We start from the raw sequence: 15,074 nt of genomic DNA, 5'->3' as shown, positions 1-15,074 counted from the left end.
AAAAAAAAAAAAAAAGAAAGAAAGAAAGAGAGAGAGAGGGAGAGAAAGGAAGAAAGGAAGAAAGAAAGGAAAAGAAAGGGAAAGAAAGGAAAAAAGAAAGAGACGGAGGGAGGGAGGGAAAGAAAGAAAGAAAACTAAAAACATTTGCCTCCATTTGATTATGTAGAGTTTAATAAATGAAACTTTGGTACAGAAGCTGTCCATCAGGGTCAGGAAAGGGATAGCTGAGCTGATAATTTGTGGTAGCAGAATCACAGATATCACAGTGACAGAACACGACATGAGTCCCTTTTATTACAGAAACTACCCAAAGGAACAACATGGTCCTGAACATCAACTCTTAATCTATAAAATGAGATCCAATACCTCTCTCTCATTCTTGTTCCTTAGGATAGCTTAACAAAAATCAGAATACTCAGTATTAATAATGCAAACATTTTTCCAACTATTTCTGCAAAATAACGGGCTTAGTAAATGTTGCCAAAAATATTGTTTATGCTCAAATAAGTTTAGCCAGTGCTAACTTTAGCTGAAAGTGTCCTCAATGCAGGACTTCTGACCACCTTTTCTGGTAATGTGCCTTGTTACTTTTCTAGAAAAGACTAGAATATGCAGTGTGTCCTGAATACATGTGATTGGGGCCCTTTTATTTTAAACCATCTGCTAACATCTCTGTAAACCGGTGTTGTGAGATTATGGCATGGCAGAGCTATACTAGATTCTCACGGAGGACGTTAGCCAATAGCATAATGTATGTTTTACTTAGTGCAGATTTATTTGCTTCAATCGCAAACTGCCAAGAACACAGCCTTGAACCAGATGTTAGGTGAGAGCCCCCAGATTTAAGGGAGTGGTAAACTAAAGTGATATTAACTTTGATTATTATTGCTTTTGTTGAATTCAAATTCTGATGTTGCCACTGACTTAGTATGTCATTTATCATACCTAAGCCTCGGTTTCCTCATCTGTAACATGGGAATAATAATAGCATTTAAATGTTTAAGGCACAGACCTGTTCTATATATTTTTTCTTTTTACTCCAGTGCTTAGTATAGTTGATATTCTGAATTTTTGTTAGATGAAAGAAGTTTTGAATGCATGCATGCAGGGATCAGTGAAAATTGGAAGAAATAACAGAATGAAAGATTATGTAAGACTGACTCTCCCTTGAAGACCTAAAGGGAAATACTAAACAATAAAAAGATTAATGTGCATTGGGTTTAGTCAGTGAAAACCTCTCAGAGAAGGTATTGTGAACCTGAACATAATTTTATGCCATAACCTTTCATAAATATTACATTCTACTGCTGGTTATAAAGATTAAGAATCTTGGTATTACTAAAAGGATCTAGAGTTTCCACATGCACAGATTAAAAGACAATATATTTACCCTCTTCTGTCCAGAGTTTGTCCTGCTATTGATTCTTAAGTGCCAGTACATTAATACAATATAGCAGGGCTCACACAGCAGATTTAGACAGTCAACTCAGTAGTAATGTGTTAGTTCTACCTGGGCAGTCTTCATTCTGTAGTCCATAAAGAATGAGATGCTAGATTTACATCCTATCAACAGTAAATTATGTAGACATCCTCATTTTTTAAAATGATTGGTATATTTGTTTATATGGAAGTATACATTTTTTACGAGGTATAATTGTGAGCGACAGATGATATTACATAAGTGAGTCAGCTATAGATGAGTAGAGATGTTTTTCAGCTTTTGAAAGTACTTTGGAAGAGTTTGGAAATAATATATACATTTTTTGTATAGTACTTCAGTACTGTCCCTAATACACTGGTGGTGTACAGAACTTAGAAAATCAATACATTATTGATTATTACTTCAAAGGATACTTGTAGGAGATTTGTGATTTGAAAATCAGATTTATTTTGCATATGGAATTAATATGACTATGGAGGAATAAAAAGGAATTTCTAAGATATTATATGTGATTAATATTTCAACATTAAAATATTGGCATTTGATTGAAATAGGTTTTATCTGTACTTTCTGGCTGTATATTACTACCAAAGTTTAATTTGAAAATGAAAGTTTGGTGAAGTAGAAGCCTTAGGTTAGTGACTTAGGAATTTCATTTCCAGGATAAACCAGTCTTGGTAATACTCCATGTCTGTTTCTCTACATGGTTGATTCTCTTGTTAATGCTATCCATCTTTGTTACCTCTCAGATTCATTTTGAAGCACATGAATATTATTTAGGAAGTATGAAATATATGTAAATGCAAGATGATTGTGTTATTTTTGCTATTTACAACATTTTCTGTATTGAAATCCAAAACATTAATAATTACCTGCAGGAATATATGCTTAAATTAAAATTGCATGTGAAATTTTTAGTTTGTTTGTTTTAGTGAAAAGACTACAGTTAAGGTAGATAAATATATATTTTTTTCCATAAAGTAGGAATATGCATCTCATTTATCAGAAGGTACAGCTCTTCATATTTCAGAAATGTGTATTAATTTTGTACCATGTCACATATAATAGGAATCTATATATAATATATTCACATATATATGTATTTGAATCTGATAGAAAATAAATAGAAAAGAGGACCTACCTTAAAAGTTTATGTAATAAGAGGTAAGTATTATATAAAGAATATATAATAGTTAAAAATACAGCCTAAGTTCAAATATTTCAAGAAGAAACAAAAAAAGTGTTTTTCTTCATAAATCAAAGATATAATAATAAGTGCTCCCATTTAATTAATTTTAATAGTACTGAACAAAAGCAGAAGAGTTATGTTAAGAAATCGTTCTATGGGCCAATGACCATTTCATTGTCATAAAAATCCTGTATTTAGCCTTCTCCACAAATAAGCTCACAGCAGGACGAAGGACACTAGTTAGAGTAATTTGGGCGATAAGTAAACAGAAGGAATGGCTAGGAGCATAGTGTCATCTGGCAGAGAGCTTATTTCCTGAATCCTGTGGATCTGGTTAAAACCCAACAGAGATGCCAATATGCTTCTCCTCAGTAAATGCTACCAGTCCCCACACCACCAGGCCCACCGAAGCTTGTCTACAGTATTTTATCCAAGCAATCCTTTGGGTAACTGCACAGTGCCTGCAGTGACCTGAGTCAGTCATGCAAGGAGACTTTCTTGTTCTCACACCAATGTTTTATTTCAGTTTCCATTTTCTGCTGGTCCTGTTGTTCAATGATATAAGCAGAGTGATGAAGGAGGCACTTCACACTCTTCTTAGATAAGATCTTGAGCAGCAGAGAGTGGTTTAAACAGCAAGGCTTAAATCTCTCAAGCTGGATTTATTTGCAAGGTTGCTGTCATGTGCGCACCTGGGATTCATGTCTCTTCAGAAGGGTGGGAAGAAGTAAGGTCTGTTGATTCCGAAGAGAGAACAATTGAAGCTCGACGAGGAGTTGCTGGTAAGAAATAGATAATGGTAATCCCACTTTATTTTTGTCCCAGTTGTACCCAGATCTCTATTTAACACTCCTTCTGTATCTATTTTCCAGTCAAAATATTTCTATTCTCTGTGTGTCAGGTGTACAGTGTTCTTAATTGAATAAAGTTTCCAGTTACCAACTTTATCTTTAATCTGTTTCTCTGAAATGAGATTGTAGGGTTTATAATATAACCCTAAAGATTTTAAGATGATTAATTATATTTATGATTTATTCCTGTGTAATAGCCACATCAAGAAAGATTTGAAGATGAGAAGATCAATGTCCTGTGAAAATAATAAAAAAAAATAGCAGGTTACTTAATTGTGCTTGGGTTTTCTTTTCTGTCAGTGTGTTCCATGCTTTACTATCTCATACAAAGAATGAGAGATACATGACAAATTGCAGTCATCATTAGTGGAATGTCAATTCAAAAATAGGAAGTTTGTGTCACTTTTTAAAAATAATGGTTCCTGGGTTCTTGTGAAAGAACCAAAACCTTTTCACAAATGCAGGCCTTGACCTAAACTACAGTAGCACAAGGTCAAATGGAATATATGAAGCAAGCTCAAAATTGCAATTGATATTAGGTTTTATGTGTTCTCTCCCAAGGGAAATCAGTTTTCTGGTCTTTGAGATAGCTGTGGAATCACAACTAAGTATGAGGCTGTGAAATATATAACCCAGAAAAAGGATATATATGGCTCAAGATGGAAGAGTTGTAGAAATATTTTTAATGAGTAAATATTGTTAACATAAATTTTGGAATTTAAAAAATGAAAATAGAAAGATTTTTTCCTACTTTTACCTAGACAGTGGCTCCAGTGAATAACACTTGTTACTATGCATGAAAGCTCATAGTATGTGGTACCCAGAAATGAGAGGGGATATTTTAGAGTGAGGTCAACATTAATCTCTTCTAATATTGATTGCTTTGATTCTGCAATTTTGAAAGCCATGAATACCATTTTGATTAATAAACCCTGTTTGGGTTTATTAAGTATTTTCTGTTAGAAATGCAATTTGTTATCAAACCCTCTTTGGTCTATTAAGTATTTTCTGTTAGAAATGCAATTTGTTACTATTTGATAAATTTTCTTGTATCAAGGCACTTTAGGGAACTCAAGGTAATTATACTAAATTAATAAAAATTCATGAGATGGAATGAGGGACAAATATTAGATTAATGACATTTAAAATGATTTTATAATTTGAAATAAGCCCATACTGGATAATCAACAAAAGAAATAGGAATAGAGAAATAAATATTTTTTTAAATCTCACAACTCAAGCACAACAATAGACACATGCAGTGTATTGAAATGTTTTATTTCAGTTGACAAGCCTACATCGGCCTATATGATTCATGCATTTTTTTAGGGGGGGAGATGGAATCTTTCTGTCACCCAAGCTAGTGTGCAATGGCACGATCTTGGCTCACTGCAACCTCTGCTTCCTGGGTTTAAGCGATTCTCCTGCCTCATCCTCCCGAGTAACCAGGATTACAGGCACCTGCCACCACACTCAGCTAATTTTTTGCATTTTTAGTAGAGGTGGGGTTTCACCATATTGGCCAGGCTGGTTTCAAACTCCTGATTTCAGGTGATCCACCTGCCTCAGCCTCACAAAGTGCCGATATTATAGGCGTGAGCCACCGTGCCCAGCCTGAGTCATGCATTCTTAAATTCTAGTCAAAGTAAAGTATATGGTAGTGATTTCAACCAGACAAAAATGAGTATATTGGTTGTTAAAAGTTTTGACTCGTTTTCTATTGATTCTCTTCTGTATACTTGCTGGGCCAGCAGGTCTACCTCTAGACCATGCCATCTGTATGTCTTCTTAATGACCATATCATAATGGAAGCAACTCAAGTTCAGCAGGTATAAGACTTCAGCCCCATTAGCTGCTCCGGAAAATCCTCACCACCTCCAAACATGGGAAATAGAAGTTTATCATTATAGGGCCCCGCTGCACCGCCAACAAGTCACGAGTACTTGCAGAAAAACTGACATAACTTTGAAGTAATTCAACAAAATAATTGCAGGAACTCCTAACTACCGTGGTATAGTGAAAAGCTCATACGTGGCTTTCAAAACAGACAAAGCCAACTTCAAATTCCAGCTCTGCTGCTTATAAATCATGTGACTTTGGGCAAGTTAATTAGCTTTTCTAAATCCCATCTCTAATATGGGATAAGTATTACTGATTTTTCCATATGCCTATGAGAAATAAATTAACTAAATAAAATTAATAGACAGTATAATATCTGGCACTTAATAAGCATTCAATTAATGTTTATTTCCCTTTTGCTTTTCCCAACAATAACTTGGTCAGGTTTTGACTACAGCCAGCTTTAAGCATAGGTGGAAGTTTGAGAAAAGAAAAAAAAAAGAAAAAACGTATTCTGAATGAGACCGTAAATATGTTCTTTTAAGAGAGAAAAATTGTTCAAATTAGTGATTTCATTTAAGGCTGATATTTTGCAGTTGTTTTGGTAATGAGATGATCCATGGTTCAATTTTAATTTTTTTCTCATGAGATAATTATTTTTGACAAGTACATGTAATTTAAGTAAACACAGTGCCATTTGTTTTAAATAAATGAAAGATGTTCCTCATTTTCTCTCTGTTATCGTTTGACCATTTCATTTTCTAAAACAAACTAGAAGCAGTCCACCTTGATTTTTCAGCAAATAATCCCTAGATGATTAGAGAAGTATGTCATTATTCATTGCTGTTTCTGTAATCTGAATGTTATACTACATTAAAAATGTAATTGAGATAGTAACAATTTCAAATCAATTAATTTTGTTGTTACTGTTGCTGTTGTTCTGTAACACAAAATATGGGTGAAGTAAAATGTAGGTGACCCAATGAGAGGATAATTATTGTGTCTCAGAAAAAAATTTATTGTATTGTGAATTATGCATCTACAGTCATCAAAAATATGCATCTTTAAAAATATCAGAAATACGAGCCACCTTCTCCTGTCCCCAACTCCCTGGCAAAACCTATTTGAGGTTGTCCTTTTGCCCTCTGGAGATGAGCCACCATTAGCACTAGGCTGGCCGTACCAGATCAGCCTGAAGAAGCGCTTTTGCCTGTGTTCCCAACAATCAATTGTATACTCTTGGTTTATGCTTTCTGGTGCCAGTTGTTGTCATTGAGCTGAGTAAGATTCCTCAGTTAGGGAAACTGCAGAGGAAATGATCTGTTACACAGGGCTTGGCAGGACCATTGCCAGTGATTGATAATGGAACCAAATCATTTCAGGTGAGTTTTCTGTGGTCTGACGGTCAGGCATTTGCTCAACCTTGTCGTCTTAACCCATAGATATTGCATTGAGTGTCAGTGGGTACAAGATGAGCTCCTGAACATTTGCCTGAGTCTTTTCTTCTGTGTTAGCTTTAAGGACCACAGCGTTTCATCTCTCTGGCTGCAGGGAGGTAGCAGCTTCTGTGCATTGTTTTAGGAAATGGTTAATTGCAGAGCTAAAAGAGCTTTAGTGTATGCTACTCTGGGAGCCACTTTAGTACAGCACAGAGCACTATAGATTAATGCTGTAATCAATGAGAATCTGTACACTGCAGAGATCTGTTTTGATGACAGCAGCACTTATGGCCTTGTTTAGTGTCACTGTTGTATAATGTTGGACACTGCAGGCTTTTTTGACTTTGATTTAGAATGCAAGGACCACAGGGAATTTTATTTAAAATTTTTTATTTTGGTGGATTTTTTAAATTATGTTGTGCATTTGCTGCCATTGCTAGCTGAAATTTAAAGATTTGGTGCCAGTGGCATTTAGTTAACCACTCCGATGCTACTGTTATGTTTGCTGGGTTTCTGCAGTTTCTACTACTTCATACGTTGCACTCAGAGCACAGGTAAACTAAATTATATTAATCTATGGATAAATGTAAAGTTAATTGAATTTATTGTTTAATTATCCAAAAGAGTAAGATATTAAAATGTTTCATTTAGAGTCTATCAGTAGAGAATAAGGATGTTTTGCTTTATATAAATATGTTATTTTACGATGCTATAATGATTACTTATATTACATGAAGTTATTTTTATGTTTTAAATGTTTATCTGGAGTGCACATTAAATTATATACATTTTAGTATTACATTTAAGTCTTAACTTGAGATATATATAATATACAATTAATTCAGAAGGTATACATTTTTCTTCTCTGATGGATCAAAGATTTACTTTCCCTGTTTAGTGACTTTCACTAAAATTAGAAAACGTCAGAGCTTAATCTTCTTGAAAATACAAAGATTTAAGTATATATAGATTGTTCTTTTCAAGTGTTTAGAAAAAAGTCTGACAAGGTTTGGTTTCTCCTAATTGACAGTCCTGATTATAGAACACATTCATGGAAATGTCTGTGTTTAGTCTGTGGACTAAAGGGAAAACTGTTCAGATGAGGGGAAGAGAGAGCCCAAGACACAAAGAAGGAAACAGAAGTGTAGTCTTTTGCATCAGAGATTTAGGTGTGTGACCTTGGGTTGAAAGAGTAACTAGTGACTAACCCCTTCTGACCCTTGTTTCCCTTCTGCCAGTTGGAAAAAGACTCTCCTGTTATTCTCTGTAGAAATGGCAAAACATTCTTTTGAGTGTTCAAGATCATCTATTGATGATTTTCATGTAGAAAAAAGACACAATTATTAAATGTTTAAAGGTATGCAGTTTTCCTAATACAGAAGGGTAAATACAGCTTTTTGTTTGTTGTTTTTGTTTTGTTTGTTTTGTTTTTTCTGTTTTTGTTGTATGTTTTAATGCCCTGGGCCCAAGAGCTTTTTTAAAAAAAAATTATTTTATTTATTTATTTATTTATTTATTTATTTATTTATTTATTGAGATATGCCTCTTTTAAATTAAGGTGGTGAATTTATTGGCTTCATTGTAACTATTTTGCCAAATAGGCATTGAGTAAGTTTGAGGTGTCCCGAGGGCACCTGCTGTTAAGACTACATTCCTTGGGAGAGGAAATAGGCATCACAGTTGTGCTGCAGCCTGATGAGGACCTGAATCCTGAGAGACACTGGAGCTCTCTGAAAGTTGGCCAGGGACAAGGGCTCTCCTCACTGCTCCCTTGCTCCTTCTCAGGTTCAGTGTGTATTGCTGAGGGCAGCTGAAGAGAGCTCCTGCCTTCTTTTCTCAGCAAATGTTTTTCAAGAGGTCCATTTTCTGCTGAAGGCAAGCTCAAAATCCAAAGGGTCAGAGGCAACTGGAAAAGCAGTAACCACCTTCCACTTGCAAAAATCTGAATCGGATTGCTGCCTACCAAATACTAGTTGAAGTTTGTGAGTCTAGACTAATTACATACATTCTTTAGTGAGAATGGAAGGATTTTATTGTAAATTGAACAGTGTGCTTGCAGAGTAGCTAACCATTGCCAGTTTATAATGATCATGAATCTTGTGTTCATATTTATACTTGCTGGTTCTTCTTAATAATAGACACCCACCATTATGAGAGGAAGGCTAAGGCAGTGATGGTTCATGCTCCCACACATATGTACATGAGAGACAAAAGAAAAAGAAAAAACAATGTGATTGATGTATGTGTCTACTTCTGAGGAACCAGTCTGAATTATGGTCTCTACACATATATTTATGAGGGCAATAACTTTATTAGAAAAGTGATTATCCATTCCATAGAAGTTTATCTGCTCAAGTCTCTTCCAACTTTCTGATTTTACTGGGTGCTGCTATTTATTTATTAGTGCATAGTTAGGAAGATCTTCAAGGAGAATAAGATATTTTCATTTTGAAGTATTACCTGCGAATGTTCCTGGCAAGAGTTCTGTTAGAGAAATGAAGAAGACATTTGGAAAACAAAAACAAAAATTAATCTCAATGAACAGCAAATATATATTGTCCTCTGTCCTTCTCCAGGTCATCTGTAAACACTTTTAATAGGTAAAACAAATGCTTGCCATTCTCAATTTTCTAAGGCTAGGGAGATTGGGAAGAAGCATGTCAATTTATAAAAGAAGATAAATTAATGAAAGAATTCGTGATTATTTTATACTATGATAATAGTCAAGAAAACTTTTAAATACTTATCATCAAGCCTGTAAGTTGTAGGCTAATGAAATGGTTTTAGATTTTATATAACCTGCTTCAAGTAGGCCAATCTTTTGTCTTTAAGAAGGGAATCGTCAGAATCATATTATGAGTTGGTCAATTACTTGCAGAAATGTAACCAAAAATCTTGATTGCATAGTTAATTTAAGTAAGTTTTAGAGAAGATTTTATGTGACTTTTATGAATCTTGAATGTCTGGGAAATAAATTCTTATCATGATGAACTGTGAACATTGAACAAATTTCAAAACGGACTTCAGAAAGGGGAGCGTATTGATATAATGGCTGGTGAATTTTAACAAATGTATTTGAGTACTATAACATCTGTCATATATTTTAGGCTTATAAATAGCTTTGAGGGTTTTTGTTGTTGTTGTTACAAGAGGATGTTAGCCCTGCAATGTTTGTTGTTTTTCTCTCTAGAGAATGCTTAGCCCTTGAAACTTGTTCTTCTGAGTAGGTTCAAATTGCAACAACATTTTTATCCACTTAAATTTTTTTTTTTACTTTTATTTCAGGATTATGTTCTGTAATCACTTATTTAGATTGTATAAAGTTTGTTATATTTTCTATATTTTCCTATTTGGCACATATCTTTGAAATTAAGGCATTCATCAGAGAAGAAATGTTAGTATATTTGTGTGTAATATTTCTCTTGCCTATTCTATATTAAAGGCTTTTAAAAAATATAGTTCATTAGAGTCTTGATAGGTCATGAAAGTGCTCTTTGAGGTGAATTCCCTTGCTCTCTATATGTACTCACAAAGCTCATTTTCTCTGAGTATGGTTTTTGATTTCCTAAGTGCCTGGCTTAAATAGTGATCTTAATGAAAGCATACTGCTGAGGCTAGGCACCTGCAAGAGAGGATAATTCTGGGAGCTAAAGGTAAAGCAGCAAGTCCATATCATACTACCCTACTCAGAGTCACTCATTCCTTTAGTCCCTTTAACCATTTGTTCTTAATTTGGAGAGAGATCAGAGGCCTTTGAGAAATAAAGAAAGCAATGGACTCGGGGGAAAAAATACTTTTGCACACAAAATTTTACTTAGAATTTAAAAGAGTGCGTGGATCCCCTAAATATAATTATGGACCATGTAAAAGGACTTGCATAACTCAGGTTTATAATCCTTTCCTTAAAAGTCACAACAAAAAAAGGACTTGACATTCACTGGTAGAAAAAGTCCTGCCTACACAAAGGTACACCACTTCTCCCTATGGTTAGTGAATAAGCCCAAGACCAGCTTCAAATTGCTCTTGCTAAAAAAAAAAGAAAGAAACCTTAGTTACTATTTGCTGTTTTCATGGGCTCTGCCATTTTATATCATAAACAAATGCACCCAAAGCTTAAATCTCCAAAAGATAAATATGTGATGATTAGACCCTCATTGACATTAGCAAAGACATCAGGAATGACTGCAAGTTCATTGCGCTTATTTCCGTTTAGAATGGCTTGACAGAGACTAGGTTTCTTATGACAATAGGCTTCTTTGACAAATATGTTGTGATTTCCTGATTTCAGAGGCTAGTTTTATTTTAGGCAGACATTTAGTTATAGAGTTCTCTATGTAAGGTTTGTTATTATGAGATTTTACTGTAATCAGAGCTATTCAATTAAGGCATAAAAGTGATGGAAAAATTAAGCACAGAATAAGGGGCTCTAAAACATCTATTTAATCTGAAAGACCCTTTGAGTATTGGTAAGAAACATGTGGTTTGTAATGAGAATAATCTTTCTGAAGTTTTTGCTTGAAGCTGTACCCCTTTGAGTTTGCTATATAGGGTCTTTAAATGTAATAGCTTTATTCTCCACAGATTTCCTGGGTGGTTTAACAAAACTAAATTGCAATGGATACAGTTTGCATACTTGTGAACTAAGTGCACATCCATATGTGTGATCTAAAATGTGATACAGTGATAATTATGTTAGAGATTATGGTAGGCCCAAAGATCTGGGGTGTGTGTGTGTGTATGTGTGTGTGTGTGTGTGTGTGTGTGAGAGAGAGATTTTTTTTTTCTCAGTGAAACTATTAGTACATCACTTTGAAAAACACATAGAACCATAGAGCTTCTTGGTAATAATTTAAATTATAAAGGCCAATCAGATGTTGTTTTCAGTGTTTTAGTCCCTTTCAACTGTAAATAATGCAAAATGGCTAGCCTAGGGTAGTAATGAGTTTCTCATTTGAAAACTAAGCCATTAGAATACAGTTGCAACAATTATCACAAATTCTTTACAAATATATTTCAAATGTGAATAATAAACATTTTATTTATAAGGTAAACGCTACTTATGGTCTTGCCAGTTAAAAAGAAACTGAGGTTGAGTTTAGGAGGTGCTATTGACTGGCTCCTTTATTTTAAAATGGAGACCAGCCTTTAATTTTATTTATAGTATACCTGTATATAACATAATGTCTTGTTTTATAAAAGATAAAATTAAGCTATGATATTTTTTCTTCATATTGGGATTATTATTATTACTATAATTTGGTATTTCTCATGGATTCTGTATTTCTCCAGCTCAATCCTACTGTGATCAGTAAGATTTTAGCTAGCATTTAGGTTGGTTTGTATAGAAATTAGGTGAAATAGAATGATGCTATATTGTTAAGATTGGTGACATTATTAGGTCAATCTTAAATGTGCACATTTTTATTGAGAGAACTGGGTTAAAGATATTTACTGTCTTTGTGAGTGATGTCACCTTATATCTCAATTGGGAACGTTTTGTTATGGATTTATAAAAAATTATAAAGTATGAAAATTGACTTTTAACATTACTAAAATAATATTCCATTTAATTTTTTATAAATGTAATCTTTCAAGTGGTAATTTTAATTTTCAGATTTAGTGTTATTGAATAGTTTATCAGTGCTAATGGTTTGCAATTTTATTTTTTTGACCTAATAGCTCTTAATTTCACAATTTAATTTGTAATGCCCAGACCCGCGATGACCCGAAAGCAACCACCAGAGTCCAGAGACAAAGCCAAGCGGCAGGGATCGCTTTATTTCGAGTTCGAACTCGGTTCCCTCCAGCTAGGTATCAGATCCTAGGGAGAGACCCCGAGCTCGGTGTTCAGCCGTCTTTTATAGTCAGACACAAACAAGTTACAGCAAGTTACAGAGTCACTGGGGTTTTACAGTTGTAGGTTTACAATTGGCTGACATTTAAAGTTAAACATTAGTCAGTTGTTCATTGGTTCCCACTCTTTGACCAAACCACAAATGGCCGCTTGCCCTGCTAGGGACTTTCCAGATAACCTTGTTGTTTTAGCATTATGGGGAGTTTCCTGACTTTTCTGACCTCTGATATTCAGTATTTTTCCACTCCTCAAATTCAGTTACATAATTCTCTAAAAATATAGTTTTGTTCACTTGATTTGCTCTTACTTGAAAGACATTGATTTAAGAATCTTTAAAAGACAATTCAGCTACTCTGTGTGGGGAATATTATGCAAAGAGCACTTGATCTTTTCCGTTTTTTTGTACTGCATTCAAAATATATCAGGAAATAGAACATGCAAAGGGATAAGAGTTATTTACAGGGCATTTAATCTTTAAATTAAATTCATGATTAATTTGAAGCAATATTTAATAAACAGTTGCTGTTTCTGCTTTTTGTTGCGTTGATGAATAATGACTTAATTGTAAAAACTTAGCTTAGATCCCTTATTATTGACAGCTGAGTTTTTTGATGTGCCAAATATTTGCCAACCAGCTTATTGTTATGATTGTTGCTATTTGTTTACATTGTTTTAATTAAAATTTATCTCAGAATTATAATTTACCAGCCTTTTTTTTTTTAATTAGGAAGTAAGGGATTTCATCCTTGTTTTTATAAAAATTTACATGCTATAATGTCTTTAGTTGTTGCTTAATGGATATTGTTTTAACATCAATGTTTTGCCCTTTAATCCAGTTGTGTTCATATATAACTGTTCATGCACTCTTTAACACAGTTATGTTCATAGAGCTACACACAGTATCACAGCGTTGAGGGCTCATAGACTCTTAGCTGATTTGTTTGTTTTTGTGTATTTATTGTTGGTTTCTTTAGGTTTCCCTGTCCCCTTTCTTGTGAATAATCGTTGTTGTCAGTGTGCTTCTTTGAACAAACCATTTTCCCATTTACAGTGTGCATCTTTAATGGTTTTGTGGGGTCGAATACCAAAGAAACTCTTGTATTATTGTGGCTATAAAGTTATGAGTGAGGGCCTAGTGTTTTTTTCTAGGAATTAAGTCTAGGAGCTCAGATTTTGTTCTATTGCTTTTTGCCAGATGAGAAGACCTTTTCACTTACTTCCCATCCTTTGGCAGGACTCTCAAATAAATTAAGATAACTTGCTATTTACTGTAAACTAATACCTGCACATCAGTTCCATTTTGTTGTTTTCTGTTGAATCAAAGTTATTTTGAGTTTAATGGAGGGAAAACTGCATTTTAATGAAAATAGAGTTACAATAAATATACTAAATTGTGTTGTGTACGTATTCATTTAATCCGATTTTAATTGCTATGTTAATGTCATTTTAAAGCCTATTTTAATATCATAAGTGATTTACAACAGTGGCAAAAATGTAAAAATGTAGCCATGTGAAATATATTTAAAATACATAGAAAAGATCAGTAAGGGAAAATAAGGGTAGAAAATTAGGCTGCATATTTAATCACAAATATCCCAACACAAAAAAGTGTCATTCATTACAAATACACGACATCTTTAACATAAAAATAAGCCAGTTGCAGCGGGCGTGGTGGCTCACACCTGTAATCCGAGCACTTTGGGAGGCCGAGGTGGGCAGATCACGAGGTCAGGAAATCGAGACCATCCTGGCTAACACAGTGAAACCCTGTCTCTACTGAAAATACAAAAAATTAGCCAGGCGTGATGGTGGGCGCCTGTAGTTCCAGCTACTTGAGAGGCTGAGGCAGGTGAATGGCATGAACGCGGGAGGTGGAGGTTGCAGTGAGCCGCAATCACGCCACTACACTCCAGCCTGGGTGACAGAGCGAGACTCCATCTCAAAAAAAAAAAAAAAAAGCCAGTTGCATAAGTGCAATTATTTGTGATACTAACACCAAAAGAAAGTTTCTTTTCTGTTATTTCATAGAGGAGATTATCAGCAGGAGCAGAAGCAGCATGATCCACATAATACCAGAATCATCACCACCATGATCCATATAGTAAACACCCTGATATAGTAATGATAAAGAACAATACAATAAAAGGAACGGTAGGGGCAGCGAGGGGAGAGGGACTGTCTAGAAATGTAGTGTGTTCCAGGTGCATGGTTGTTTGATGGTGTGAATTAATTCATAGTTTTGTTTTAGAAAATATAAGTTAGGCTGGGCTCGGTGGCTCAAGCCTGTAATCCCAGCACTTTGGGAGGCCGAGACGGGCGGATCACGAGGTCAGGAGATCGAGACCATCCTGGCTAATACTGTGAAACCGTGTCTCTGCTTAAAATACAAAAAACTAGCCGGGCGACGAGGCGGGCGCCTGTAGTCCCAGCTACTCGGGAGGCTGAGGCAGGAGAATGGCGT

The 15,074-nt window shown here is 34.7% G+C and overlaps 1 protein-coding gene across 36 annotated transcripts in view; it reads left to right on the top strand.

The window, feature by feature from the left end:
* The window catches only part of RIMS1 (regulating synaptic membrane exocytosis 1), a 521,220-nt gene that overhangs the window by 310,979 nt on the left and 195,167 nt on the right, over window positions 1-15,074 (top strand). For 3 of the 36 annotated variants that reach the window (XM_017871387.1, XM_017871389.1, XM_017871384.1), the window contains exon 1: window positions 3,001-3,412. The exons of 30 other annotated variants lie outside the window; for them this stretch is intronic. In XM_017871387.1, the coding sequence (XP_017726876.1) occupies window positions 3,313-3,412 (100 nt within the window). In that variant the 5' untranslated portion in view covers window positions 3,001-3,312. Of the gene's footprint in view, window positions 1-3,000; window positions 3,413-6,504; window positions 6,703-15,074 lie in introns of those variants that run through there. 3 more of the 36 variants (XM_017871390.1, XM_017871386.1, XM_017871385.1) reach the window with 2 other exon arrangements.

Source organism: Rhinopithecus bieti, unplaced genomic scaffold (genome assembly GCF_001698545.2).
Source record: "Rhinopithecus bieti isolate Rb0 unplaced genomic scaffold, ASM169854v2 scaffold_4709, whole genome shotgun sequence".
NCBI lineage: Eukaryota > Metazoa > Chordata > Mammalia > Primates > Cercopithecidae > Rhinopithecus > Rhinopithecus bieti.
Note: the sequence above shows the minus strand (reverse complement) of the source record. Positions and strands in the feature narration are given on the sequence as shown.